The sequence below is a fragment of the Pyrenophora tritici-repentis genome, chromosome 2 (assembly GCF_003171515.1).
Source record: "Pyrenophora tritici-repentis strain M4 chromosome 2, whole genome shotgun sequence".
Lineage (NCBI taxonomy): Eukaryota > Fungi > Ascomycota > Dothideomycetes > Pleosporales > Pleosporaceae > Pyrenophora > Pyrenophora tritici-repentis.
Genome location: NC_089391.1, coordinates 812,138 through 838,350, shown reverse-complemented (window position 1 = coordinate 838,350; position 26,213 = coordinate 812,138). Strand labels below are relative to the sequence as shown.

The 26,213-nt window shown below is 50.5% G+C and overlaps 11 protein-coding genes across 11 annotated transcripts; 6 read left to right on the top strand and 5 right to left on the bottom strand.

The window, feature by feature from the left end:
* Nucleotides 1-202: 202 nt before the first annotated feature.
* On the top strand, nt 203-1,544 carry PtrM4_057830 (uncharacterized protein; the record flags this gene model as incomplete). Its single annotated transcript, XM_066105366.1, has 2 exons — nt 203-1,486; nt 1,542-1,544. The coding sequence occupies 2 exons, from the start codon at nt 203-205 to the stop codon at nt 1,542-1,544; spliced, it is 1,287 nt and encodes a 428-aa protein (XP_065963993.1).
* Nucleotides 1,545-1,834: 290 nt separating this feature from the next.
* Nucleotides 1,835-3,829, top strand: PtrM4_057820 (uncharacterized protein; the record flags this gene model as incomplete). Its single annotated transcript, XM_066105365.1, has 1 exon — nt 1,835-3,829. One exon carries the CDS (start codon nt 1,835-1,837, stop codon nt 3,827-3,829), a length of 1,995 nt encoding a protein of 664 aa, XP_065963992.1.
* A 703-nt stretch (nt 3,830-4,532) lies between these two features.
* On the bottom strand, nt 4,533-4,952 carry PtrM4_057810 (uncharacterized protein; the record flags this gene model as incomplete). The annotated part of the gene is made up of 1 exon (XM_066105364.1): nt 4,533-4,952. One exon carries the CDS (start codon nt 4,950-4,952, stop codon nt 4,533-4,535), a length of 420 nt encoding a protein of 139 aa, XP_065963991.1.
* Nucleotides 4,953-6,366: 1,414 nt separating this feature from the next.
* PtrM4_057800 (CypX, Cytochrome P450) lies at nt 6,367-8,027 on the top strand (the record flags this gene model as incomplete). Its single annotated transcript, XM_066105363.1, has 8 exons — nt 6,367-6,415; nt 6,466-6,834; nt 6,909-7,074; nt 7,122-7,232; nt 7,287-7,551; nt 7,606-7,766; nt 7,821-7,953; nt 8,022-8,027. 8 exons carry the CDS (start codon nt 6,367-6,369, stop codon nt 8,025-8,027), a joined length of 1,260 nt encoding a protein of 419 aa, XP_065963990.1.
* A 562-nt stretch (nt 8,028-8,589) lies between these two features.
* PtrM4_057790 (Glyco-hydro-61 multi-domain protein) lies at nt 8,590-9,484 on the top strand (the record flags this gene model as incomplete). The annotated part of the gene is made up of 2 exons (XM_066105362.1): nt 8,590-8,804; nt 8,863-9,484. The coding sequence occupies 2 exons, from the start codon at nt 8,590-8,592 to the stop codon at nt 9,482-9,484; spliced, it is 837 nt and encodes a 278-aa protein (XP_065963989.1).
* Nucleotides 9,485-10,989: 1,505 nt separating this feature from the next.
* On the top strand, nt 10,990-11,151 carry PtrM4_057780 (uncharacterized protein; the record flags this gene model as incomplete). Its single annotated transcript, XM_066105361.1, has 1 exon — nt 10,990-11,151. The coding sequence occupies one exon, from the start codon at nt 10,990-10,992 to the stop codon at nt 11,149-11,151; it is 162 nt and encodes a 53-aa protein (XP_065963988.1).
* Nucleotides 11,152-13,016: 1,865 nt separating this feature from the next.
* On the bottom strand, nt 13,017-13,643 carry PtrM4_057770 (uncharacterized protein; the record flags this gene model as incomplete). Its single annotated transcript, XM_066105360.1, has 2 exons — nt 13,017-13,241; nt 13,410-13,643. The coding sequence occupies 2 exons, from the start codon at nt 13,641-13,643 to the stop codon at nt 13,017-13,019; spliced, it is 459 nt and encodes a 152-aa protein (XP_065963987.1).
* A 51-nt stretch (nt 13,644-13,694) lies between these two features.
* PtrM4_057760 (uncharacterized protein) lies at nt 13,695-13,997 on the bottom strand (the record flags this gene model as incomplete). The annotated part of the gene is made up of 1 exon (XM_066105359.1): nt 13,695-13,997. One exon carries the CDS (start codon nt 13,995-13,997, stop codon nt 13,695-13,697), a length of 303 nt encoding a protein of 100 aa, XP_065963986.1.
* Nucleotides 13,998-14,478: 481 nt separating this feature from the next.
* On the bottom strand, nt 14,479-15,744 carry PtrM4_057750 (uncharacterized protein; the record flags this gene model as incomplete). The annotated part of the gene is made up of 2 exons (XM_066105358.1): nt 14,479-14,970; nt 15,034-15,744. The coding sequence occupies 2 exons, from the start codon at nt 15,742-15,744 to the stop codon at nt 14,479-14,481; spliced, it is 1,203 nt and encodes a 400-aa protein (XP_065963985.1).
* Nucleotides 15,745-16,742: 998 nt separating this feature from the next.
* On the bottom strand, nt 16,743-17,959 carry PtrM4_057740 (uncharacterized protein; the record flags this gene model as incomplete). Its single annotated transcript, XM_001932602.1, has 5 exons — nt 16,743-16,988; nt 17,046-17,393; nt 17,448-17,547; nt 17,644-17,771; nt 17,831-17,959. 5 exons carry the CDS (start codon nt 17,957-17,959, stop codon nt 16,743-16,745), a joined length of 951 nt encoding a protein of 316 aa, XP_001932637.1.
* A 1,016-nt stretch (nt 17,960-18,975) lies between these two features.
* On the top strand, nt 18,976-25,733 carry PtrM4_057730 (GlcD, FAD-FMN-containing dehydrogenase; the record flags this gene model as incomplete). The annotated part of the gene is made up of 6 exons (XM_066105357.1): nt 18,976-19,260; nt 19,329-19,545; nt 19,600-19,994; nt 20,041-20,693; nt 20,737-20,850; nt 21,113-25,733. The coding sequence occupies 6 exons, from the start codon at nt 18,976-18,978 to the stop codon at nt 25,731-25,733; spliced, it is 6,285 nt and encodes a 2,094-aa protein (XP_065963984.1).
* Nucleotides 25,734-26,213: the final 480 nt, after the last annotated feature.

The following is a 26,213-nucleotide window of genomic DNA, read 5'->3' as shown; positions in this document are numbered from 1 at the left end:
GGACTGCGTTGCATTGTGTAGCTATGGAGGAACTGCAGCTATATAGGTGTGTGCGATGAGAAAGTGTGGTAGCGATGGCCGTACCCAACTCTCACCCAAGTCGGTCTTGGCAAGTCCCAAACCGTTACAAACTAAACCGCTTCGATTTGACGACCGGAGCCCGACGATCGAAGATCTCGATAGCTGTGTACTGCAGCTCACCATGAGCACAGACTGTACGAACAAGCAGACGATCAAGCCAAGCCTGATCAATCGATGGATCCTAGACCCAGGATCAAACACGCATGTCACCAACACCAGAGCCTACGGCTGGAAGAAGCGAGCTGATGGGAAAGGTGAGGTTGTCAAAGCTGGCAACCAAGAGCTTCAAATACAAGAGTGGGGAGATGTGGTTCTACTCACCGACACGCCCACAGGCACACAGCAGATAGAGCTCACCTACGTAGCTTATGTGCCAGGATTTCTCACCAACGTTGTTGGCCTATCTCGCTGTCGATCTGTTGGCATCCACTTCGACTCAGGCCGAGATTGCCTGTACCAACGCAGATGGAACAACGTCATAAGCAAGCTTCAGTACATGGGCGGTCATTGGCTGATAGACTCTGACAGCATGGAGCGACCAGACGCCGACTCCTTGCTTGCAGCCTCAGCCCATGCCCACAAGAAGCCCTCGTACGAACCAAGGAAGCAGCTACAGCTCACGCCAGAGGAGGCTCACATCATGTGGGGTCACGCAGGCCGACAGGCGATCGATCATCTTCCAAGAAGCGTGGACGGACTCCAGCTGGTAGATGGCGATCCAGCACCGAAGTGGAAGAACTGTGAGATCTGTATACAGTCGAAATTGACGAAGCTGGTCAGCCGAAGGCCACCGCGCGAGCCGGCTACTCGACCGTTCGAGCGTATCAGTATCGACCTGGTGCAGCTGCTGGAGCGAGGCGAGCATTGCTACAACGGCGACCAATACCTGTTCCACATGGTCGACCAGGACACGAAGTGGCATGAAGGAAGCTGCATACCAGACAAGACCAAGGCAACTCTGACACGAGTTTTCAAGCGATTGCTGGCCAAGATCGAACGTCAATACGATAGCCAAGTTGTTACCATTCGACTTGATATGGAGGCTGGATACGTCGAGCTCCTCGAGATATGCAGAGATCTTGGAATTGCACTGGAGCCGCGAGCCACAGAAGCACAGAACGGAGGCATCGAGCGCGCAGGAAAGTCAATTGTGATTCGATGCAGAGCTATCCGATTGCACGCTGGTCTACCCAAGGAGTACGCCAACGAGTGCGTCATGTCAGCGATATACCTGCTCAATCGAACACCAGTCGAAGCGATCGACTGGAGATGCCCATACACCAAAGTTAAGGGAGTCAAACCATCTGTTGCTCACCTTGAGGTGATTGGAGCGAGGGCCTATGTGCTCAACGAGAAGCTGCCACGAGGAGCCAAGCTCGATTCTCGAGCTCTCATCGGCCACCTGGTAGGCTTCGACTCTACTAATATTTTCCGGGTGTGGTTGCCATCCATTGGACGAGTGATACGAACCCGAGATGTTGTCTTTGTTCGAAGCAAGCTCTGTGACGGCCAAGGTCAGTACGCAGAGAAGAGCTACGTTCGAGAGATAGCAGAAGTGCTAGATATCGAGGAGACGCCCGATTACAGCAATATATTAACGGAACAGCTATCCTCTCCTGGAATTGAGGAAGAAGGAGAGAATGAGAACAACGAGGAGGAGGAGAACGCTGAGGAGATCGGAGATACGATTCATGTTCAAATACTGCCAAATCGCAAGCAAGGCAGTACTCAGCAGAAGACCACTACAGCGCTCATGACTCCAGACGCGACACCAGAGTCGCCAGAGCTGACCCAGCTTACAGGCGAGTCACTCACTGATCATTTGATGGACGATACTAGCTGGGGGCGCGGATATGCCCTAGCTCCAGAAGGAGAAGAGCCAGACCGAACATCCAACAATGCTGCACGACGAGAAGAGATTAGCAGCCAGGTGTCAGAGCAATTCATAGTGAAGGGCAAGCGGTTTCGGAAGCCGGTCAACCTCGGCACGTACCTAGCGACGTTTGCAGCCTGTATCAACCCAACGGCACCAGCAAAGCTACTCAGCGAAGCGCCGAAGATCCGACTCCATCGCGACCAGCTGCCAGCTGAGCCAAAGAGATGGAAAGACCTGGATCAGCATCCATTTGGAGCTGAGTTCAAGAAGGCAAGCCGTAAAGAGATTAACGGCTGTATCCAACGGAGCTGCTTTAGACAAGCGGCGAGAGTTTCTGAGCTAATAGACGCTGAGATACTGCCATTGATGTGGGTATTCACGTACAAATTCGACGAGGACGGATATCTCTACAAGTTCAAGGCAAGACTGGTAGTGAGGGGAGACCTGCAGCAGGATTACGGCGACACGTACGCGGCAACGCTAGCTGCAAAGATATTTCGATGTTTGATCGCCATGGCAGCTTCTTTCGATCTCGAGCTATACCAGTACGACGTTCTGAACGCCTTCCTTAACGCAGAACTTGACCGACCTACCTACGTACGATGTCCAGAAGGATATGAGAGCGAGCTTGGTCAACTGCTTGAGCTCAAGCGAGCTCTATATGGCCTTCGAGATGCACCGCGACTATGGTACAAGCATCTTACTGCTACGCTTGAGAAGCTAGGCCTTCAGCAGGTACCGGGAGTGCCCTGTCTGTTCAGCAATGATTCCTTGATTGTCTTCTTCTTTGTGGACGATATAGTCGTGGCTGTGGCTTCCAAGAACAAGGACGTCTACCGCCAATTCGATCAACAGCTGCGAGCTGCATACGACGTGCGATTTCTAGGAGAGCTGAAATGGTTCCTTGGCATACGCGTGATCCGAGATCGCAGTCAGAAGAAGATCTGGCTGATGCAAGACAGCTTCATCGACAAGGTGGCAGCAAAATACAACATTGCTCAAGAGAGCACAAAATATCCAGCAGTACCGCTGGTAGACGGAAATATCGGCCTAAGCACAGAGGAGCCGGACGAACAGCGCACAAAGCTATACCAGGAATTGGTGGGATCACTGGCCTACATTGCGACATACACTCGGCCAGATGTTGCGCAAACCCACTCTGAATTATCTCGATATCTACAGAATCCAGGTCAAAAGCATGTCAGCGCAGCGTACCACGCCTGGAAGTACTTGATCGGCCAGAAGCGTTTGGCAATTGGTGCTCATGGAGATCAGAGCAGTCGCACGATATATACAGGCTCAAGCCTGGGGAGTGCTGAAACAGAGCCACTATTCTATGGTGCCTCTGATGCTGCCTTTGCCGACGACCTGCCGACGCGGCGCAGCTCTCAGGGATATCTATTCATGCTGTATGGCATGCCTATCGACTGGAAGGCGACACTCCAACGGTCCGTCACGAAATCGACTACAGAGGCGGAGCTGCTAGCTCTGTCGACAGCAGCCAGCGAGCTACAGGCATGGAATCGACTGTTCAAACACATCAAGCTTGACCTAGAGATGGTACCTACAATCTATTGCGACAACCTGCAGACAGTAGGCGTTGTTACCAAGCACGAGGACAAGCTATTCACGCGGTTGCGTCATGTGGACGTCCACCAACACTGGCTGAGACAGGAGGTGGCTGATGGACGTATATCAGTTCAGTGGAAGCCTACCAACCTCATGCCAGCCGACGGACTTACTAAGATTCTTGTGCGCCAGAAGCATGCTGAGTTTGTCCGACAGCTTGGACTAAGAGACGTCAAAGTGTGCCTATTAAAAGCAGAAGGACTAGACAGTCCTGATCCAGCGAGCTTGACTCACTGGTACTAGGATGATATCAAAGGAATGTGGTCTCGGACATCCTAGGTATGATATGGAACATGGATCAGTTAGGGAGATCAGCTTTAGTTGGCACCTCAGCTGAGGGGGTGTGTAACCACGTGACCAAAGTCACATGATATTCTATTGTAGCAGGCACTGCCCGGTGGGCAAGTGCACCTACCTCTGAGCCGAGAGCTCTTGTACACAGACATCACAACACGACAACAGATAGCAATACAATTGTTGATCCACAGCCTCCACCCGACACTGCTCACGCAGTTACAATATATCTTAGGGCGTCTTGCGATTAATCCCCTCGATGCTGCGGCGTTGGGGGATTAAAGGTCGCTCGCTCAGGGCTTGGCGGGGGATGAATGGCCAAACGCGTTTAATCCCGTCGGTCATTAATGATAGGTGCATGCTTCACGTGCCAACATGCTGGTTTTCCGCTACATGGGGAGGGAGGTTACCTCAAGCAGATCTGCAAGTAATCTACAAGTAAGTCACCCAATTATGTTCAACTCTTACTAGATAAAGACACTTGCTTGTAGATTACTTGCAGATCTGCTTGAGGTATTTGATTGTTGACAACTCTGCTCACACAGCACGAAGCCTAAGGACCGTTATATTGCGAATTTGTGTTGCATTCACCCACTATACCCTCACTATTGGACCCTTGTGTACACGTGAGTGCGATCACCTGTACATAGCTTCAGCGACCCTCGTTAAACGCAAGACTTCCTGTCTTGTTATAGCGCGGAGTCAGCAGACTCCAGTGCTCGTTTCCCGCTGCCTGATACTCCACGCCCTTGAGGTACTTGGCAAGAGCCGGACTTATATTCTTGCTTGAAATCTTCTCTACGAGCTCAAAATGTCGCAATTCCCAGTCCCGAACCATCTCCCACATTATGCTCTTGGCCTCCTGGTCGTCGTCTACTCGGTGATCGGCCTTTATGATAGGTACGGATGAGCACATGGCACCAAGTTCGGAACCCTCACTGGCGGTCATAACCTCTTTGTCATAACTGCAAATGTCGTTGACAAAAGTGATATGCTTCATGCAGTTCTCTTCCACTTCCTTAGCTAACTCGAGTTCTTCTGGGGTTATAGAAAGCCCAGCACAAAAACGCATGATTCCGGAGAGCATGCTAGTAGCAGTATTAGTGTATGTGAATGATATAATAACAGCTTATTTACCCCTTTCCAAGATCTGCATCACGTTACGCGAAGTATTCGTCAAGGCTCATCCGCTTCGTTCGGTTGCCGTCTACTTGAGCGCGTAGGAAATCTACAGTCGGCTTTAGCAGCTCATCCAGAGACATAGGGCAGTTGATGCACACGAACCATGCGTACCCCTCATCGATGAAACGCTGTTCCTGCTTCTTATTCTTGAACGGCCAATTCTTTAGAAAAAAAGCATTAACTAGCTCAACAACTTCGTCAGTGTTACGATGTTTGCGAGCGGTGAAAATCGTCGGGCGGGGATCGTTCGGTACTTGGGGGGGTTTCGCATGATGCAACGTGGGGATGCGATTGCAATCTCCGCTTTCATATACGGTAGTGGTGTCTGATCTCCAGTGAGACATGATGATTTCAAAGATTGCACCAAGCTGAGATGAATTGGCCGAATTTCACTGGACTGGACAGAAACTTTAAGCTCCGAGGATGTGGCAGTGCTGACTATAAGCGCCTGCTTCGTACAGCTTTGAGGTAAAGTTTCACATTGACTCTCCTCGCAGCTTGCATCACGCCACACCTCCCGTATGCATTCAAGCGGTAGTTGTCAGCATTATTCGAAAGATATTCCTTTTGGTAGATTTCTTGCATATGTACTGTACACTCACATGCACTTGCAGCTTCCGCTTTTTTCCATGCCGCTCGCCTTTCATCCCACGCAGCACATTGACCACGTAGTATGCGCTTGTCCAGAAGGGATTAGGCTCTGCAAACGATCGGCTTTGATTACTCCGGACATTTGGCAGACGATTGACTCATGGCATTGTTGACAGCAGCTAGTACTACTCAGGTAAGGTCGTGATTAGACGAGAGATTCTTGGCGTGGGATCAAAGGTCGACTGCTTACAAGAACCGGAAACCGCAAGTGCATGAGAGTGTAGTCTTATGACATCGCGTGTTTTGCTAATAGATGCTTACCGTCAGCAACGTCGAGCGGATGATATTACGAAGGCTGGGCGAATACATACTGTAATGCAAAGCTAGTTACCTCTACGGCACCACTGTAGAGAGAACGATCTAATCTTGATGCAGTGGAAGTCCTGCGTTCAAATAGAAACGATACTGCCTCGAATCCAGGGTACCCCACATTCCCCTCAATGGAAAACCAATTGATTGCGTCAATTCTCAAAGCAACTGCAACCTTAGTATGCGCTCGCTTTTCGAGGATATGGAGGTCCTAGCTTACATGTGTAAAGGCTGCTGTATACATACTGACCTACCTGGTCTATAATCTCTACTTTCACCCCCTCCGCAAGTTTCCCGGGCCCTTCTGGGCAAGGTCGTCATTGTTATGGCGCATCTTCCACTCTATGGATGGCCGTTTTCACCGCCATCTCGAGGAGTGCCATAAGCACTACGGTGAGATTGTGTACCTTGCGAAGACAGAACGAACCCCTGACATATGCAAGGGGACATTGTTCGAGTCAGCCCGAACGAACTGTCTTTCTGCAGCCCAGGTGCATGGACGGCCATTTACACCCCAAAGATCAAAGGAGCGGCTAAAATTCTCAAAAATGAATTCTACGACATGTTTGGCGCGGGCATGGACATTCAATCCATAGGTACCGAACGAGATCCTATAATGGCACAACAAAAACGGGCACTGTTCTCAAAAGCATTGTCGGCTAAAGGCCTGGCGCAGCAAGAACCAGTCATGCAAAAGAATATTGATTTGTTTGTCGAAAAGCTGGGAGTACTAGGGTCCGCGGACGACGGAGTTGATATGGCTAAGTGGTTCATTTATCTGGGGTTCGACATTCTTGGAGAAATGGCCTTTGGTGAATCTTTTGGATGCGTCCAGAGAGATGAGATTGTTGGTAATCTTGCAACGACCGCTAACCGAGCATTTCAGAGGCATCACATCCCTGGCTTGATCAGATGCTGGGACTGATGCATATGATCACGGTGATGGACAACCTCCGTCGTTACCCAATCCTCGCGACCCTTGTCGCTTGTATTCCCTGGGTCAATGGCCATCAGAAACGAATGATCCAGTTCAGCTGGGAAAAGACCGCTGCGTAACGCTCCCTTCCGCATTGCCGTTTCCAAAGTTGACCTGTGATAGCCGACTCCAAAAGCAGGGCGAACAGCACGACTTCCTAGACAACGTTGCAAGTAGAGTCCGCAAAGGCCTAATCTCGCAAGACGAAATGGTCTCCCATTCATGGAATATGGCGTAAGTGCAGCTCCAGCCCACATGACGTGATCCATCAGTTGATACTTGAACTAGTATGGCAGGCGGCGAAACCAGCGGGTCAGCCATGGCTTCTATTGTTTACTTCATTCTCAAGAACCCTGAGGTGCATCACAAGTTGAAAGAAGAGGTCCGCACAGCCTTTGTCTCATACACTGAGATTGACGTCGCTTCCACGACAAAACTCGCGTATCTCATAGCGGTACTCAAGGAGGGAATGCGCATATTCCCAACCGCACCACAGGGCACACCGCGCACGTCTCCTGGCATGATTGTCGGGGGACATCATATCCCACCTGGCGTACGTTGTTCCGCTATGAGAAAATAGGAAATGCTGACGGTGACGAACATTCAGGCGGAGGTGTATGTTTCGCCGTGGGCCGTTACCCATGACCCGCGTTTCTGGAGAGAACCATATGCATTTAGACCTGAGCGATGGCTCGACCCAATGTGCACTGACGACAGATCAGCGAGTCAGCCATTCTCCCTCGGCCCTCGCGTTTGTCCTGGAAAACTGTGAGTAACGACGTGATTCTTTTAGTCAGCTTCAATAAGATAACAATGGCACAGATTCGCATTCGGCACGATGGCGCTGCAGCTTGCGAAGTTAGTGTATGTGTACGACATGGAGCTTCTCGATCAGCAGTTGGACTGGATTGCTACATGTAGAATGCACTTTTTGTGGTGGAAGCCGGAGTTGAGAGTGCGCTTCAGCCCTCACGCGCCGAAATCATATTGAGGATGCAAGAGCTGACTCCGTTGCGCAGCAAGCTCTAGAGCCTGATGATATTGATGCCGCTGTACGGGTGCCTTGGGCATCGTTACAGTTTGAATTTTCTATGACTCAGCCCTTGAGTCCTTGTTTTGCCGTATCTATTATCTGCTGTGTCGTTTGGATGGAGCTGGCCCTCGTGGGGCGTAGATATCGTAGCAATTCATCACCATCTCAATTTTGAATTTTCTAACACCGAACTTTACTCATCAGATAGATTTTGACAATCTTGCTTTGTGAGCGGAGTGAGTGAGTGAGTGAGTTGTATTTAAGGTCTATAAGTTAGGGACAAAGAGCTCCCCTAAAACAGGATAAAACAAGCACTTAGACCATTTGGAATGCTCACACAAAAGTTTGGTGAATGTCCGCATAATCTAGCCAAAAACATATGCGTGAGGGTTGCTGACATATAGTAAGTTTTAGCTAGTACTAACTACTTGTCAACGAGTGTAATACTGACTTCTCTCCTGGCCAAGTCCTTACTTGGTGCGCTGGGAACCCCTGTCGTGTAAGCCTTCTGCGTCATACAGAATCGGAAGCCAAAATTCCAAACCAGTGTTATCAGTCATGTCTATTTCAAAGATCTTCCAGACTGGCGCTCTAGTAGCTGCCCTCATCTCCACCGTGGCCGGTCACACCTCCGTCGAGAAGTTCGAGGCTGGAGGCAAGACCTACGAAGGTTTCCGCCAGGCTTCCAAGCAGGATCCTGGTAACAAGTCGCCTGCTTGGTGGACCAACCAGGGCTGGGGATACCAGCCCATCTACGGCGACAAGCTAAGCCAGTATGTCTGCACCAACCTGACGTTTACCCTTCTCATACATGTACTAACCGAACTTCAGTCCCGACATCATCGCCTACAAAGACGCCTCTCCCTCGCCGTACACCGCCGAAGCACCAGCCGGCTCAGATGTAACCTTTCACTGGCGCCACGAGGGTAGCTGCGGCTCCGGCGAGGAGGGCTGGGACTGCTCGCACCATGGCTGGACAGCCACCTACCTCGCCTCCTGCAACGGGGACTGCAAGAACGTCGAAAAGACCGAACTTGAGTTCTTTAAGATCCATGAGAGCGCGCTCATCGACTACCGCAAGGGCCGCTATTCTTCTGGTCAAGCTCAAGGCCAGACAGGCTACTGTGGTACCGACGCCATCTTCTACGACAACGGCAACGCGCAGAGGGTCACCATCCCCTCTGAGATCCCCAGCGGAAACTACGTCCTCAGGACTGAGGTCGTCTCTATCCACAACAACGGCGATGTTGGCAACCGCCAGTTCTGGCCTCAGGCTTTCAACATCAAGGTCACTGGTGGTGATGACAGCGCTCAGGTGCCCGCTGGAAAGAAGGGTACCGAGCTGTACAACGCGAGCGACGACCTCCTCCAGTGGGACCTCCACTGGCACACAGCCGGTGAGACGATCGAGAATACGCCCGGCCCTCAACTCGCGGCTGTCGCTTCAATCTAGAAGAGTGCCCACGCCAGGGATTTCTTTGCTTAGGCAACTCTACTTAAGTCTTCTTCTTCTTCCTCCATCTGTTCAGGGATGGCTGGCCGCTACACGGGTAAGCTGCGCGAATCACAAAAGGTATATATGGGCATCTGTTGGGTTCTAGGCTATCAGGACTAGGACTTCGGCTTTTATTCCTCATCTCTTGGTGGACTGGGTCTTTGAAACATGAAGCTTCTGCAACGATCATTTACGATTCACTTTTTCGAAATTTTTAGACAGTATTGCACATTCAAGCTTCGAGCAATATGCCCTCTCTAGTAACACGTTTGATGTTTCCGAAGTCGTGATGTGAGATTAACAAGAGTAGGGAAGTTGCTGTATCGTTCTAGCATTGTAACTCGGCTTATATCCAGGTTCTCGCAAGGCATGATTACTTACCTGCGTTGCATAGACCGCTTTGTAACGCGGCAGATGCCTACTGTTAGGCCAACGCGTATCTCAGTTTGCAGCACAGCTAAAACATGTAAGATTAGGGTTGAAATGGTTGTGGGAGTAAAGGAAATGTAAGGAAGAAGGCCCCACTTTGTGTTTTTTTCCTCGCAGTACCCGAGGATCCCTGTTTTGCATCCTTCAAATTCAAAAGTAACTTAACACCAGTCTATATCTTACTCACAATCGCTTCCGTACAACCTGCAGCAAGGAGAATTGCTGTCGATAGTAGTGCGTCTGGCGGCCCGTGATGCACGCCTGGGCGTCATACAACTGAAGCAACTCCCGTTCTGTTACTATTGCGGCGAATCGGCTTGAAAGGGCTACTTTAGTCCTAAAACTTTAAGGGTTAACATATGTGACAGTTATTGGTGGTGTTAGAATACCTGGACGCTAAAGTTAGTAGCGATGCCCCCCCGCGCCCAAAGGCGACTCCACCTGAGCGATAATCTGACGTCAAGACCTCCCTCGCAACCATAGTATTGGCTCTCTGGGACTCTTAGGGTACAGAGACTTTGGCGCACTACTACTACTGGTGGTTTAATCACAGCCTTATCTGGTTTCACGATGTGAACATGTTAGGGTTTGACGCGCGACATCACGACTGGGAGCTTCACCTCGGCACTGCAGAGAATGCGACACCCACAGCTGCGCAATGCCCGGGCCCACAAAGTGCCTGGTGGTATAAATTGAGCTCTACTGCCTAGTTCGCTTGACATACTGAGCATTCTATCGTTTAGTTTTGCGCGCATGGCTGCTGGAGAAGCGTAAGCTGCTTGACGTCCCCCTACCCGTAAGCGAGAAACGCCCCTCAGCGGGAAGAGCTAACTCGACAGGCACCCTTCCGACGCGCCAGCTACCGGTCAAGTGACTGCGGCGTGGTTGCCGAGCCCTGATCCTTCTGCTGTGCCGCTTGGTCCTTTAAAGTGCTGACCGTCATCGCCGGGCCTTCCCCTGGCTGGATCGTAACAACTCCATAAAGCTTTAGCGGACCACTTCTCCTGCCACCAACTCTCATCCGCGAAACCAAGATGAGCGAAGCCATCAAGGAACTCCATCGCGATCTCGTCAACAAGTATCGACAGCATGGCCCGCGAATCGAAGAAATGTGGCGTTCGCTTAGCCAAGAACAACGGAAGAAGATCATGCAGGCTGGCGAGAGAAGCCAATACCAAAGAAACAAGGCGAGTTAAGCAAAAACTCAGAAAGGATTCTCGGTAAACTAAACTTCGCAGAAGAGCCTCCTGCTTTCACGAGACTCTCTGACCATTGTAGGTTGCTATTTACTAATCCTTAGATTTCGAAGTTGAACACAATACAGTGCTGACCGAAATCGGTTTCCGGTTCCCGTGCACAGTTTGTTCTCAGCGCACGGTTCTCCAAAAGTACGCTTACCGGGTTGGCACTAGCGCTGTATAGGGAACTATACGGTAATTAACCAACGTTACGGCCAAACAGGCTTAGCTTCTGCACTTAGGCGCTGTCCAGAGATTAAACGATTGCACACAGGGTGTCCCAGCACGCAGGGAGGTAGATTTGAAGGCTATCAATAGTGCGCCTACTGATGGCAAGACCGACAAAATTGCCTGTGACTTGGGTCGCTCCATGAAAACAAGAATACCCGCCATAGAGGAGCTGTTTTCTGGTCGCCAAGGAAATTTCGAGAAGCCAGGGAGCGTAGGGCTGAAAAACTCCAAAAAAGAGATCAGGAGAAACTCCAAAAAGCTCGGATATCTGAGTTGAGAGAGCTGAGAAGGAGGCCGAACGCGCCCGCAAAAAACTCAACAACAACACTAAAAAAGCTATCCAACAATCCCAAAACGGTAAGCGCAAGGCATTAAAAGTTGATAACAATCGCAATAAGCGTCAAAAACGCGTTGTAGATAGTGATGTTGATGAGGGAGAGGCATCAGGAGCTGCACCGGCCTCACCACCGAGAGTGACCCGGCACGGCCGGAACATCAAACTTCCGGCCAAATATAAGTAGCGCAAAGTAATCAGGGGCATCAATGTACTACTGCTCCATGGAATCTCGCGATAGTAACCGTCGTGTGTTGATCTACAACCTCATTTTCGAAATCTCGTTGTGTTGTTGGGGTTGCGCATTACGCGAATCCGCGCATTGCGCGCACGGACATAGTAGTCTTAGCTCTTTATGGGCCCCACACCACAAAATGTGTAACGTGTTCTAACGAAGGGTGGATGAACCAAGCGCAGTCCGAGTCAGATGCCGGCAACTCTATCGCTTAGTTTTGCGCACAAGCCCACCTGGGAAGCGTAAGATGCTTACTGCCAAGCAGACGCTCCACTGCGGCACAGTTCTCGTCGTGACAGCCTTGCGCAGAGCCGACAAATCCTCCAAAGTGCTTACGCTGACGTTCCAGCCCGCCTCGGTGCAGGCAGAGTTCCAAAAGCGCAGTCATCATTAGACCTATAGGTGACCATCACATTGACTGTGTTGTAGCGGACGTCCGATGCTAAGCCATGTATGGAAGGTGGGACTGTTCGAAACCGTTGCGCGGCTGCGCGTAGGGGTGAAGCCTCAATCGCTACAGTCGTTTACGGTTGTGGCTTCACCCCTGCAGGTATAGTTCCAAAAGCGTAGTCATCATTAGATTGGGAACGACCATTCATATCGATTGTTCTGCAGCGGACACCCCAGGGCTAAGCCATATACAGAAGGTGGGGCTGTGCAAAACCGTTGCGCAGCTGCGTATAGGGGTGAAGCCGCAAACGCTAAGGACTGTAGCATAGGTGTAGTTAGTCTGACCCTGATCAACTTGTCCAAGCTGTAAAATTTTCAGTGTAGATCGCTGTTTGCAATAGTGTCGTACCCGAATGGTGTTGATGCTGCAAGCACAATAAGCGGGTTGTGCGCCAAGTCGACCCCACCTCTGATCGGAATCAATACCATTCGCAACGCATGGACAGTACATAACGTTGAGCTCTGTGCCGCATTCAGATAATTCAAGTTATAGCATCTATTTACAATGATCATGCAGCCCTTGACCCAATCATGCATTGGAGGAACTATATGCAGCCGCTGCCCAAAGTCGAATTAAGATCTTCGTGAGGATAAGGCATGAGTAGCCTTGTCGATCGCCTGTGTACCAAGAAATTGCGTTGCTATTCCAAAAGTCTTGTCTTGTGGCTTGTCATTCCTTGCATGATCATAGATTTCCGCACTTTCATTGGAGCTGCCTATGAATTGTTGCATAATGTGGCGCTGAGTATGGGGTTTCGATGTTGTACGAGCTTCGTGGCGGGCGCTAAATGGCCACTGCTGCTGGGGTCAGCGTCGTGCAGAGCATGTGTTCAGCATTGTTGCCTGAAGATGATGGTGCCACTACAATAACTATTGAGCACATACTCGATGGCATCGAGAAGTTTCCACCTTCTCATTTTGTCTCGCATAGTATTGTATCATCTACTACTTAGACTGAAGCTGTACCCAGTACTTGATAGGGTTGCCGTCAACGTTAGGGCTGTTGTGCTGCTTACTCGTCCACTTTGGCTCCAATTTGCGCCACCTGTCGTACTCATCTGTGAGCTCATCATCGTCCTCGCTATCGCTTATGATGTACGAGATAGCCTCGTCAATAGCGCCGTTATCACGCTCTTTTGAGGGCTTTGTTGGAGGAGTAGAGGTCGTATACTCTGCCCAAAGAGCACGAAAGTCAGCCATACAGGCGACGAGCCACTCAGGCTTATTACGCCACGCCTTCTCGCAATAGCGTCAATAGTACGGGTGAAGAGCGCAGGCCGCAAAGTACGCGGGTGAGTCGTCGAGTTTACTGTAGTAGTCGTTGAGCTTCTCCCACGCTGCGCGAAAGTTGATAGAGATGTGATCTTCAGGCGCCTCGCGCTGCTCAAAATCAACCCTCTCGTACTGCCGGAGACGCTGCTCAAAGCGCCCCATGAGGAACTCAAACACTGGTATAACCTCGTATATCGCACCGAAACGGCCACATTTGCCTCTGCCTTCAAGGCGCTTTGTAGCATCTTTCAGCGGCTTCAGCACCTCAATATACTCGGTCATAACAGCCTAATCAGCAGCTGTGAGGCCCTTAGATCTCATCCAAGCAGGCGCCTGGGGCTTCTTGTTGTTCTTCGTTCGAGCGTGTGAGTCGGCAACGCGCTGCTGTTCCACGTAGAAACAAACGTAGGAGTTGAACGCGGGTTGTAGTAATACAGCTCTCTCAAACGCTGAACAAAAGGAGTTCCAGCGCGTAACGCAAGGCTTTACAGGCTCGAGTATTTGGAATTTAGCGTCGTCGTCGGCCGGTAAGTCCTGCCTCGCGAGGCGCTGAAAGTTCGCGAACATGTCGTACTGTTGTGGCGTTTTGATGTAGCTAATAACGTCTATAAGCGTGCCTAATGGGCCCTGCTTACGCCACTCGTTGAGGTATTTCTCTTCCTCCTGTACAGCGTTAGAAAGCTTCATTGAAAAGAACAGGTAGACTTACAGCCAAGTTCTCGTCGTTGTTAAAGGCGTCCTTGTTTGAACCAAATATAATCGACTAGCCAACTAAGTTGATTGTATGAGCGCTACAACGTAGCCGGCGATGCTTAGACTTGAAGCCAAACTTCGCTCCAAGGGCCGCGATAGCAGTGTCGTTATTGAACGCGTTGTCGAGCATGAAGTAGCCAACGTTCTGCGCAGTTATATTAAACTTCTGCAGAGTTTCAGCGACACAATCAGCTATCCTGTCGCCAGTATGGGCACCTGAGAGCTGCGGCAGGTCAATAGCAACGTCCCTAAGGTCGCCCTCAGCCGTGGCAAAGTGAGCGACAATACCGAAGAAGCCACGCTTGCCACCTTTAACGGTCCACCCATCAAAGCTTATATGTATCCTGCTCGCCGCGCAACGCAGCTCATCGACGACCTGAGGCTGCATGAAGTTGTACAGCCTCATCACAAACTGCGCAACGCTTGTGCGACTACTCCAGAGCGCCTGCTCAGCTTCAGGATTCGCGAAATGTATCATCCTGCGGAAAGCTGGATCTTCGAACTAGCAGAGGGCGAGGTTGTTGTCAACAAGCCAGCTAACAGCTGCTATTCGAAAGGACTGTACGTCGAAGTTTTCTATCTCGTTCGCAACCCTTTGGCTAACGCCGAAGCCGCCCTTCAGCATCATTTCTAGCGATTTCTGGCCTCCAAGAAGCTGCTGAGGCGGTTGCTCGCCAGCGTTTGTTATTCCATGATCCCTATTCAGGTGCCTCGCAGCAGTACTAGTTGCCTCCGTCGTCTCCGCAAAGCCAGCAGTCGCTGCTTTACGCTTGTGACAGATGTGGCACAGCCAGAATATCCTGTTGGTATTACTGCGGAGAGTAAGCCGATAACCGTAGTTGTATACCCAGCTTTTCTTCTGCTTCTGTGTCCGAAGAGGCTTCATATACCGTGGCAGGCGACTCCAGTTAATGCCATCAAAGTTATCGGCCATACGCGGGTCGAAGTCAGGCTCTGGCTCGCCTTCATCTACCGCTTCAGACGCCGCTGCAGCTACCTCAGAGGCTTCAATAGGCGCGACAATTGCATCTTCGGGTATTGAGTCGCGCAACTGCATCTCGAAATCAACGCCTTGGCTCGCGGCCAGTATAGCTCGACGCGGCGACGTTGGCGGAGTCTCGCGCTGTGTATCCTCGTCGATAACGAAAGGGTGAGATGGCTGCGAAGCTTCGATAGTTATAGGCTGTGATTTACTGCCTTTCTGGCGTTTTGAGCGACCAGCGGCGGCAACAGGAGCGGCAGCAGGGCGTTTACGAGGATGTCTGGGGTCTGGCATAATGGCAACGGGTAGCACTGGGAATAGAACATGTAGAGAATCGTGTTAATTATTGTGCTACGGGAACTAAGATCTATATCTCCGCCGGCTAACGTTGTGGGCGCTATGCCCTGTACGTACTAGCCTTTAAGTGAGAGAAGATGGGATGGAACCTAGGTTATACCAAAATCTACGGCTTCACGTTCTACGATATAGCCAGGATCAAGCCTATCAAGCTCACCAATCAAGCCTGCTTGATGGGCTTGATTTGCTTGTACTTTTGAGCAGTCTGGGCTTGATTTGGCTTGATTGTATTCACTCAATCAAATCAATCAAGCCCATCAAGCAGGCTTGATTGTTGGCATCTTGTTACAAGACACACAATTATCAATAATTATTAGTTTACCACAAGATCTCATCTAATTTGACACAAATATAGCGCTTCGACGGTTCATATTTGCAAATATGTTTGATTGTTGCCTTCTATGGGCTAGGAGATACTGTTGTCTCCCTACACAAAGTACTGCTGACAAGAGCTAGCGCTCTTCGGTTAAGATTATCATTAGGGGAGAGTGGCTTGGCGTGGGATGAAAGATTGATCACTTGCATGAACCGGAAACTGCAATTGCATGAGGGTGTACGGGGTATGTAGGAAGGTTCGGTGGACCGAGAGCCATGCAGCAGTCCACCGTCGAGCAAGGCTGACTCAACCACGTAGGGATATACCTGACGCAGAAGTGTGACACAGCCAACTTAGTTCAACTGCTTATGTGGCGAGTCGGGAGACGGATAGAAATCTTGACGTGAGACGTTCTTTACTACACTACAGAATCTAGGATGTGTGATTGCCCCGCAAACTACCGAGGCCTCCGGAAGTAATGATGACCTGATTCGTTACGGCAATTATGCCCTTCCCTTGTTGTTGAATTGTAGTACATTGCATATGTTGCAGTTTTACATTGCCTCCCTTTACCATCTGCTCTCCCCTCTCATTACCGAACGTCAGATTCGAGGTAACGTTAGACGCCCCATGTGACACCGTTAGCCCTAACCCTATCATCATTGCTGTTACTTCTGATAGTTCTAAAGCCACTGCTGGAGGACTTGTGTGGTTTGGTGTAGCTTGAGCGGGTTGTACTTGGGAGGAAAGGTGCGAGCCATTTCTTGAGTAAGGCATAGATCATGGGCAGATTGGTGGTAAAGATGGCGACGAATGTTTCCCGAGTACCCCAAGAAGCTGTGTTCTCACCGCTGTGAGCAGGGTCCTAAAGATCGATCAGTATAAAGGTTCGAGACTCGGCAGCTGGGAGATAGTGTCCTACTACGATAAGATAGATACTCTTGAGCGTAGCGCACGCAATGACCAGCACGCCAGCGCCAAGTACCAACATGATAGCAACCTTCTCGTACTTCTTCAAGCTCGATTTCCGTAGCATAAGAACAGGTATCAAGAGCAGATGTACGTCAGTAGATAAGTTCGAAACGAATGTCACCCAGATTATGGGCTTTGATATCGCTGCTTGACATACGTTACCAGGGTTAGGAACGATCTGCCAGTAGTGGGAGAAGGGTTGGCAGGAAAGGTATATCGTTAAGAGGCTAGTGATGAAGGTAATAGTGATAAGACCAAAAGCGATATGAACATGGGTCCTGAGTTTCTGGAGGCAGCTCTGTGTGGCTCTGTCAGTCAAAGCTCATAGATCTGATGCGATAGATACACATACGGTAAGACGAAGGTAGAAAAGTGCTACACATAGCTTGAGCGACCAAAGTAGACATACAGCTACTGTCCATCCCGCCACCTGGATTTTAGATCCCATAACTCTGGAGTCATGTTAGCTACATTCGCGACATAGTGGTTCACACACTAGAGATGAACGTTGTCGTATTGCTTATACGAAGGACTGGCTTTGCACATACCGCATAATGTACTCGTGATCATCTTGCGAGAGTACACTGCGCTCATCCGGCGTCATACCATCATTGGCGAGGCCCTGGGCAACTGCCCCCAGTATATACCCGAGGACACATTGTGCTGTATAGAAGAGCTGGTTCAAGAATCGTCAGTAAAAAGGTGATATAGGCAACAGAGATTCCCGTTGCTCACAATTGCAATACACATGACACGGTCGTCCCATCGTAGATTGTGAACACCAACTGTGGTACTGGCATATATTCGCAAAAATGTGATCAAGACACTAAGAGTATAGAGCGTCCAAAATTCCACAGTACCCATGGCGATTTCTCTATTTAAGGTGCTCGAATATAACTCAGCAACAGCACTGCCGTCGGTTGTTCGATTGAAATGAGTGAAGAAGCAGAATAAAAACATGTAACATATATCATGTATTTCAAATTGCACGTGACAAGGCCATGAACAGGAGTTGAATGAGTATGTTCCTCGGCTAGCTGGATCACTGTGACCCGGAGTCACATCGACCGCCAAGCTTGAGCTCGCGGGCCGACCTTATGCAAGGGGAAGTGATAAGTCAAAGGCACAGTTCTTGCCGCATATTGGAATTACGGCATGGGTCGCAGAGTTGCATTAGCGAGCATGGTAATATCGCGTGCAGCCATGCTGTTCTCTGGTAGGTCCACGGCCGATGTCTGCGCGAGCTGAAGGATTGAGTGGATGTATTCCCCTCTTTCTTCGGTCTGCTATGCACCGGGAACCAAGTGTAACCCCCAAAGGTGCGCAGTCATGGTCACATTACGCATTCGGGTACCGACAGCGTAGTCTACGAGAGATAGGACGACACCCATTTCCTTGAGTAACTCTGCAAACCGCGCAGGTTTCGAAGTTATCCAAGCCATGAGAGAAGCGGCAGGAGATGAACGCCACGCACTAGCGCGTGAACGGCAGCTGTCAGAGTCTAGGCGGTTGACGGCGCGGCTTGCGGGATCTGGTCAAAGCAACGAGCCAATGGCGGTAATGCCGGGGCTCAACGGAGACTCCCTGATCCACTCAATAACACACAGCCGCACGAGTCGAGGCGAATGGTCAAGATTATCGTAGGACCACCCGGGCAGGTTCACCCTTGTCTCCGTCCATCCTTGTAACCTGTCCCGCCTTCAAGCCATCAGGACCACTGCAAAACCTTCCAGTATTCTTCGTCATCGATGATAATGCCCTTAGCTATTTATTGGACGTTCCTTTTTGTTGGAGGTAGCTCCAGGGCTTGAAGCCAAACTCCAGCACATTGGTATCTTCCATCCCTCTCGCACCAATATTTGTGCTTTTCTACCAGCATCATGTTACCTAGCATCCTGACGCTATTCGTTGTTGCAGGCTGGGTCCTGACGTCGGTCGTGCCAAACATCGGAGGAGGTTTTGCTTCGCCCTTCAATCTCTCTCCTAGAACCCCTGCAGCCGGCATCGACTGGAAGACATTGGCAACAAAGCTTTCTGTCAATGCGAAGATCTACCTTCCAGGCACAAAGGAGTTTGCTACCTACACAAATCGATGGTCCAATCTTGAAGCTCCCACGCCAAACATCGTCATCGCACCGGGCATAGATAGGGATGTTCAAAAGATCGTAAGTCCTGTTGTTGATGCGCTCATTCAAAAGTAAGCGATGAGTGGTACTAACAATGTTTGCTGCAGGTCAACTTTGCGAATACGCATAACATTCCTTTCCTCACCTACAACGGCCATCATGGAACCCTTACAACTTTGGGCAGGATGGACTATGGTATCGAGATCTATATGCCTCAGCTAAACTCTATCTCGATCGCCAAGGATGGAAAGTCGGTGACCGTAGGGGGTGGCATCAACACGAAGAATTTGACTGATACTCTTTGGGCTATTGGAAAGCAGACTGGTAAGATCTAGTTACACATTCACAACAGCTTCGACGTGTTCTAACAAAACTTAGTCACCGGATGCTGTGAATGCGTCAGCTTCTTGGGACCGGCCCTCGGTGGCGGTCACGGGTGGTTCCAGGGTCACTATGGTCTGATCACCGATCAGTTACTTTCCATGAAGGTTGTGCTCGCGAACGGAGACTTGAAGACGATCGATAGCAAATCAGACTTGTGGTGGGGCATGCAAGGCGCTGGCCACAACTTCGGCATCGTCACATCCGTCACTACCAAGGTTTACGACATCAAGCATTACGACTGGGCAATTGAGACTATTGTCTTCAGCGGTGATAAGGTCGAGGAGGTGTACGAGGCTGTCAACAAGTACATTCTCCAGGGTGGAAAGCAGGCCGCGGACATTCATGACTGGACTTACTGGCAGAACGATGCAACATACAGCACTGAGGGGGTGAGATGATTTACAAGCCTTGATAAAATTCCAGTCGCTAACATAGAACCAGCCGGTCATCGTGATCTACATCGTCCAAGAGGGTGTTACTGCTGTCGATGCCAAGTACACCACCCCCTTTCACAAAATCGGTCCCCTCGCTACGACGCCTCAGTCCGGCACCTACAAGGATCTCGCAAAGTGGACTGGTATCGCCCTCGAATCGCCTCCATGTCAGGACTTTGGCTTCAACAATCCTCGCTTCCCTATCTACATAAAATCCTACAACGTCACTGCGCAGCGAAAGGCCTGGGACCTCTACTCCTCCGCTATTTCTGGTACCGACAACCCATACTATAACTCCATCTTCATGTTCGAAGACTACGCCAGTGGCGGTGTCCGCTTCCGTAACAACAACGCTAGCGCGTTCGGCTTCCGCGACGCGCACACCCTCGCTGCACCTCTGATCGTATACAACTCCACTGGCAAGGCGCAGGACAATGCCGTCAAGAAGCTCGGCACTCAGCTTCGCGACATCATCCGGGAGGGTACAGGGTCAAAGGAATTACATACGTATGTAAACTATGCGTACGGTGATGAGGGACCGAAAGCCTGGTATGGTCACGAGAGCTGGAGGCAGAAGAAGCTCCAGGCGCTTAAGCAGAAGTATGACCCCACGGGCAAATTCAGCTTCTACGCACCAATAGCAACGCACCAATAGTATAGTGGCGCAAGGAAAATGGCCGTAGATCTACTTAGGTAGTAATGGAATTCACCAAGATCACGACAAGGCTCAACTCGAAGACGACCTCTGGAAGGACTGGAACGTCCGCGGCGCAATGACGACTCCCATACACGGCGGCTGGAAGACGGCTTAGTGCGTTATGCACCACATTGTACTTGACTGTACTTAAGTATATTGACGAGTGAGACGATACTGTCGAGACGCGGTAAGAGCCTTCACTAGTATTCACGGTGAATCAGGCTTCCCGTGCTCTGATTGGCCAGGCACTGATTAGTCAGCTGCTCCGTGCGCGCACCATAGATATTCTCACTCCTCCCGTAGCTCCAATACAACAAGTTCTCGCACGTTTTCTCCACCTTCATCAGGTTATGAGCCCTCCTCTATCACGATAAAGTGCTCTAGAGGTGCGATTTCCGCAGCAGCAGAACCGATTAGTTGAACACAACATCAGTCACTCGCGCGACGACGACGACGATAAAGTCACGATGGCGCCATCCACAGCGATGGACGCGATCCCAAAGCTACAAGCAGATGGTAGCAACGCTTACCACTGGGAAGCAGCATTGAAGCTGTACGCAAATATTCACTCTATCGGAGGTCTACTCGACGGCAGCTACATGGTCACATACCCAGAAACACCTCACTATCAAACTGAACCGACAACTACGTCATCGGCATTCAACACGCCACAACTTCTGCTTGACGCTCAACAACGCGTACGAGCCCACAACAAAGAAGTTACTATACAGTACGACAAAGACTATGAGCTCTATCGTATCTACAACTCCCGAGAATCGTCTCTCACCTTGGCCATACTCAATACAGTACCAAGATCAGTATGGGACAACGTCATGAACCTGCCTACTGTGAGGCAGAAGTACGAAGCTATTACAGCTCGTTATCGTGAACAAGGCGTCACTGAAGAGTGTACTATCTGGGCAGATTTCTTCAAGCTGAGAGCTCAAGACTGCCCCTCTACAGCCAACTTCACCGACAAGTTCAAAGCAGGACTTGCAAAGCTTGACGTCATCGCAGACTGTAAGCTATCTAACAAAGCTCGAGTGTATCAGTTCATTCTTGCTATCAACAACGCCTACCCAGACTACGGACGCGATCGCCGCGCTGATCTGCGCCGCAACGTTACTCTGAACGTCGATCGCATGTGCAGCGAGCTCATTGACGAGGCCCGCCGCGACGACCCAATTAAGACCATCAACACGTCTATCCGAGCTTCTGGGGGTGACAACAACCGCAGTCAGCCTCTTGGCGATAACAACGACGCCAACAGAAGCGCCACCCGTGGCCGCGGCAATCGAGGCAATGGGCGAGCCCAGCGCGGACGAGGTAGAGGTTCTGGGGGTGCGACTCAGAGACCTACAAATACCTCCCCATACTGCAAGCACTGCGACTGCAACCATACTGGAGGAGGTGATGACTGCTGGTACACCTTTCCTCATCTCGCCACTGAAGCCTGGCGTCAGCGCCAAGCTCAACAACAAGGCAAACAACAGCCCACTAGCACCAACGCCGCAGCTATTAATGCTGAAGGTTTTACCTTTACAACAGTTCATCTGTCAGAGAAGGTACAGAGTCTCACCAAGGAGACCTCTAATTTCAAACAACGATTTATTATCGATACTGGAAGCAGCGATCACATCTGCAATGATCGCAACAAGTTCCAAATTCTACACGACACTACTCCTGCTATAATTAATACTGGAGCCGGACCTATTACTGCCAAGCAGGTAGGTACCATTCAGATCACTGTCGTCACGTCAGAAGGTGTACTCAACAAGGTCTCCTTCACCAACGTGCTATATGCACCAGACATGTTTGTATCAGTCCTCTCCCACTCCAAACTACGAGCGAAAAATCTCTATTACCACGGCTGGGACAGCAAGCTGTACCTCATGCCATCACAACAAGAGATCGCCTTCACACCTGAGATCGACAAGATCCCTACGCTCCTCCTCGCCAACACAGAGCTTGAGGCAGCTCGCGCGTTTGCCTTTGCAACCGCCGCGACAACCAACCCAACAGGTGTACTCGCTCCCTATCGCGAGATTACCCTCCAGGAGCTCCATGAGCTGTTTGGCCATGCCGACCCTAAAGCTCTTAAGCTACTCGTCGCCAACACCACCGGCCTACGTCTCACTACAACACAGGCATTCTCATGCGAGGCCTGCATGTTATCCAAATCGAAGAAGCAGATCTCACGACGGTCTCCAGCCCGCTCAACCACGTTCCTCCATCGTATTCATATCGATATTGTTGGACCCGTGACGCCCGAAGGTGTCAACGGTGAGCGCTACTGGATACTGTACACCGACGACTACTCACGATACCGCTGGATTGATTTCACAGACTGCAAAGCAGCAATCACATCTAAGCTTATACAACACCTGGACAAGATGGAAACTCAACACCACGTTCGAGTATCGATCGTTCACATGGACAACGACAACATGTTCCTCAACCAGACGACTAGGCGTTACTTCAAGGACAAAGGCATTATCTCCGAGCCTTCCACCGCCTATACACCCCACCAGAATGGAGTCGCTGAAGCCAGCAACTACGTAGTGGAGGTCCGAGCACGCACAATGATTTTGGCGGCGCCTCACATATCTAAGTCATACTGGCCATACGCAGCCCAGTACTCCATCGACGTCCTTAACCATAGCGTCAGCTCTGCTGTACCAGACAGTAAGACACCAAGACAGCTGCTATTTGAGCACATGAAGGTTGCAAACCCTGTGCCTAATCTATGCTCCTTCCGCACCTTCGGAGAAGCTGGGTACGTCCATCAACCAGTACAGCGACGAGTTCAGAGCGCCAAGTTCGAACCACGATCGGTCAAGATGTACTTCGTCGGTCGAGAAGGATCTCGGATCTATCTCATGTGGGATCCAGTCACACAGTCTATACACCGTACGAGCAGTGTTGTTTGGCCTAAACACGACGTAAAAGCTGTAGTCCAAGAAGACACAGCTACAACCGAACCGGATCAAAGCTTCTATATCCAAGATCCACCGCCAGCACTAGATCCCTCTTCATTTCCACACCATGAAGTCTCTCTCCCGGAGCAAGGTAGTGGTTATGTATTTGACGGACTAGAGACTGAAGCGCAGTCTAGCTTTGACTTTGACGCGGACATTGACAACTACAACAGTCTTACCGAGGTTGCTAATGCTCGAGCAACACCTCAGCGTCGGGATACATCCCAAAACGCTCCACGTCACGACGAGATCAGTGCATCATTTGATGCCCGTAACATACTCGATGGACGTCGTCGCATCACTCGACCGCCCAACCGATACGCGGCAGTCTCTCGTTGCTTTGCTACGGCAATTACAGAGGCAACAACAACAGACTTACCGCCTGAGCCTGCCACACGCAAGGCAGCACGCCTTCATCCATACAGCAAGCAATGGATCGCTGCTGAAGATGAAGAGCTCGTATCACTCGACCAGAATGGCACATGGGAGACCACAACCACGATCCCTCCCGGCGTATACGCCCTGCCTACTAAGTGGGTATACAAATACAAAGTCAAGGACGATGGACAACTCGAGCGCTTCAAGGCTCGACTGGTTGTCTGTGGCAATAGGCAGGAGACCGACTTCTGGCGCGAAACCTACGCTGCAGTAGCTCGCGCAACTACACTGAAAGTCCTTCTCGCCCTTGTCGCAACCGAAGACTTGGAATGTGAGCAAGCAGACGTTGTTACCGCCTTTCTCAACGGTAAACTAGACAAAGACGAAGTAGTCTATGTCCGCCTGCCAGACGGACGCAAAGCCAAGCTTATCAAAGCTTTGTACGGCCTGCGCCGCTCACCACGCCTCTGGTACAATGAGCTATCGAGCTATCTCAAGGGTATCGGCTTCGATCCTTTAGAGTCAGATCCATGTGTCTTCAAACACCTAGACGGCAGTCTTATCCTTGCGTATGTTGATGATATCATCTTCATCACAGCTACGAAGCAACGCATGAAGGAGATCAAAGAGGCTGTATACAAGAAGTACAAGTGTCGAGATCTAGGACCAATCTCTCACTACCTAGGTCTCCGGATCCGACGCTCACGACCATCCCGACTCATCGAGATCTCAATGGAGTCATATGTCGACAAGCTTGTAGAGGAGTATAGTCGTCAACACGCGCTCCCTCGCTACACGCCACTTGATACCTCAGTACTCAAGTTGAAGCTGCGATCTCCAACTGATCTTGCAACTCAACAACAAATTCAGAACTACCAGAAGGTTATTGGCAAGCTGCTGTACCCAGCAACCCAACTGCGAGCCGATATATCCTTCCACGTCGCCTATCTCGCCCGCGCTATGAGCAATCCTACTCCGCAACACTACGAGTACGCAATCCAGATCATCGACTATCTCAAGACCTTCAAATCTCTTGTAATGAGCTATCGAGCTACATCTCCACACGCACGCATGCCTATCACCATGTATGCGACATCATACGATGACAACAAGAACAACACTAATCCCACGCTACACCTACATGGCTACAGCGACGCCTCATTTGCTGACAGCGAGGACCGCAAGTCAACCTCCGGATACTTGTTCAAACTTGCTGGAGGCACGATCTGTCACAAGTCAGTCAAGCAAAAGCTGGTTACAACCTCAACAACTGAAGCTGAGTACGTGGCACTCACCTACGCCGCCAAGGAGGCTACCTGGCTGTACCGTCTGCTACACCAGCTCGGTTACAACGGTACAGATACCCATCCTATCCTTATCTACGGAGACAACGCTCCATCTATACAGCTACTACACTCAGAGGGCCACCACGAGCGTACAAAGCACGTCGATATCTACTACCATTACATCAAGGATCAAGTCCGCGAGGGCAACCTCCACGTAGAGCATGTACGAACTCATGAGATGGCTGCTGACGGCCTCACGAAACCTCTTGAACGACAAGCCCACAGCAGGTATCTACAACAGCTAGGCCTTACGACTCCAACTATCGAAACAAAGGACTACAACAAGGGTGGATAGAGCAGGACTATCAGGTCCTGTGGGGGTGTGTCGAGACGCGGTAAGAGCCTTCACTAGTATTCACGGTGAATCAGGCTTCCCGTGCTCTGATTGGCCAGGCACTGATTAGTCAGCTGCTCCGTGCGCGCACCATAGATATTCTCACTCCTCCCGTAGCTCCAATACAACAAGTTCTCGCACGTTTTCTCCACCTTCATCAGATACTGACACTAGGTGTCAGGTACGGTAGTATACCGTAGCCCTCTAATGTCCTGTCCCAGGTTCTCATCTGTAACGGTTTAGGCCTTGCCAAGACCTACTCAGGTACGAGTTGGGTACGGCTATCGCTACTGTAACGGTAGGATAGAGGAAGAGGGGGATTGCATTGTCCGAGTAGCTAGGAAAGAGGGCAGCTATATATATGAATGTGGGATGTACGAAGTGTGGTAACGTGGTTGGCAAGCGAGTCGGTCAGACAAGCGAGTCGGTCACCCCACCAAC